The sequence below is a fragment of the Myotis davidii genome, unplaced genomic scaffold (genome assembly GCF_000327345.1).
Source record: "Myotis davidii unplaced genomic scaffold, ASM32734v1 scaffold328, whole genome shotgun sequence".
Classification (NCBI taxonomy): Eukaryota; Metazoa; Chordata; class Mammalia; order Chiroptera; family Vespertilionidae; genus Myotis; species Myotis davidii.
In genome coordinates, this window is record NW_006300373.1 from 410,682 (window position 1) to 412,396 (window position 1,715).

Here is a 1,715-nt window from a genome sequence, read left to right on the forward strand (position 1 = left end):
CGGGAGGGTGTGGGCGAGGCGACGGCCTGCGGCCTGTGCAACCCGGGCTCCCCGCCGACCCGCCTCCCCCTGGCCCCGCAGGCCAACGAGTGCATGCGCATCAAGATCCTGGGGGACTGCTACTACTGCGTGTCGGGCCTGCCCGTGTCCCTGCCCACCCACGCCCGCAACTGTGTGAAGATGGGGCTGGACATGTGTGAGGCCATTAAGTAGGTACCGCGGGCAGGTCCGGGGCCCAGGGCCGGTCCCTACGAGTCTCCTCCTGCCTCCTGGGGCGCGGTGGGGCATGCATCGTCCCCATTTTTCAGATGAGGAAACTGAGGCTCGGGGGCAGGTGGCGAGCCTGGATCCCTCAGCCGCCTGTTTTGGGTCCCTCCACTGGGCCTCCGAGTGTCAGGAGCTCAGAGCTGGGGCGTGAGGGCGGGCAGCTGGGCTCCCTTCCCCCGACGGCAGGCTCGGCAGCAGGAGGCGCTCAGGGCCCCATCGGGCCGCGAACGTTCTCCGTGAACTGCGCCTCCCCTGTTCCTACACCCTCCCCCAGGCCACACCCCCGACTGGGACCCCGAGCCTGCCCCCGGGTGAGGTGAGGTGACCCTCCTGCTCTGCCCCAGGCAGGTGCGGGAGGCCACGGGCGTGGACATCAGCATGCGTGTGGGCATACACTCGGGGAACGTGCTGTGTGGTGTCATCGGGCTGCGCAAGTGGCAGTACGACGTGTGGTCCCACGACGTGTCCCTGGCCAACAGGATGGAGGCGGCTGGAGTGCCCGGGTGAGGCCCCCAGGAAGCTCTGAGCTCCTGACACTGGACGGGGGCTGTCGGCGGGGGCAGGACGGACCAGTGAGCTCGCGGGGTGCGGTGTGTGGGAGCCGGCTGGGCTCCGGGCTGCCGGCTCTGGCTGCTGCACCCTTGGGTGGTGCCGGCCCTCTCTGGGCCCTGCTGCGCCCCCTGACTTGGGTCTTTCCCAGGCGGGTGCATATCACAGAGGCCACCCTGAACCACCTGGACAAGGCGTACGAGGTGGAGGATGGGCACGGGCAGCAGCGGGACCCCTACCTGAAGGAGATGAACATCCAAACCTACCTGGTCATCGACCCCCGGGTACGCGGCTCTGGTGCAGCAGAGGGGTGTGGCCGTGGCGGGGGGGCCGCACCCACACCCACACCCGGGGAAGGTGCCCTGGAGGGAGAGCGGCGGGAGGCCTGCTGGGGTGGGAGTGAGCTCCCCGTCACTGGGTATGGTCCAGGCCCCAAGTAACACCTTCCTTGGGCCTCAGCGTCCTTCTCCATGAAATGGGAATAACCAGGGCCCACCCGCCCCCTGGGGAGAACCCCGGGCGCATTGCGAACACCCGGGAAATCAGCCACTAGGCGTTTACTTTCCCTGCGGCCGGCACTAATCGCCCGGATTTCCAAAAGGCACGTTTGGAAGCCACGCTTTGGATGAGGCTCAGGAAAGTGCTCAGGTGCAGGGCGCCTGCGAGGAGTCCGCCCCGCACCCATGTGGTGGCCTCTTCCAAGTGAGCCAGGACTGTAGGAGCCGGTCAGGCTCCCCGGGGTTCACATAGGAGCCGCTCTGTGAGGCTGGCCAGGAGAGAGCACACTGCCTTCCTGGCTTCCGTGCAGCGCCACTGTGTTGCTCAGAGGTCCACGCTGTGCCCCATCCCGTGGCGTCTGGCCACACTCACTGCATCTCCGTGTGGGGACTTGGGCACTG

The 1,715-nt window shown here is 67.8% G+C and overlaps 1 protein-coding gene across 1 annotated transcript in view; it reads left to right on the top strand.

Annotated features, from left to right (window-relative positions):
- The window catches only part of ADCY7 (adenylate cyclase 7), a 35,502-nt gene that overhangs the window by 22,385 nt on the left and 11,402 nt on the right, over positions 1–1,715 (top strand). The window contains exons 6-8 of the mRNA XM_015572639.1: positions 82–209; positions 612–770; positions 968–1,100. Coding sequence (XP_015428125.1) covers positions 82–209; positions 612–770; positions 968–1,100 — 420 coding nt within the window. The remainder of the gene's footprint in view (positions 1–81; positions 210–611; positions 771–967; positions 1,101–1,715) is intronic.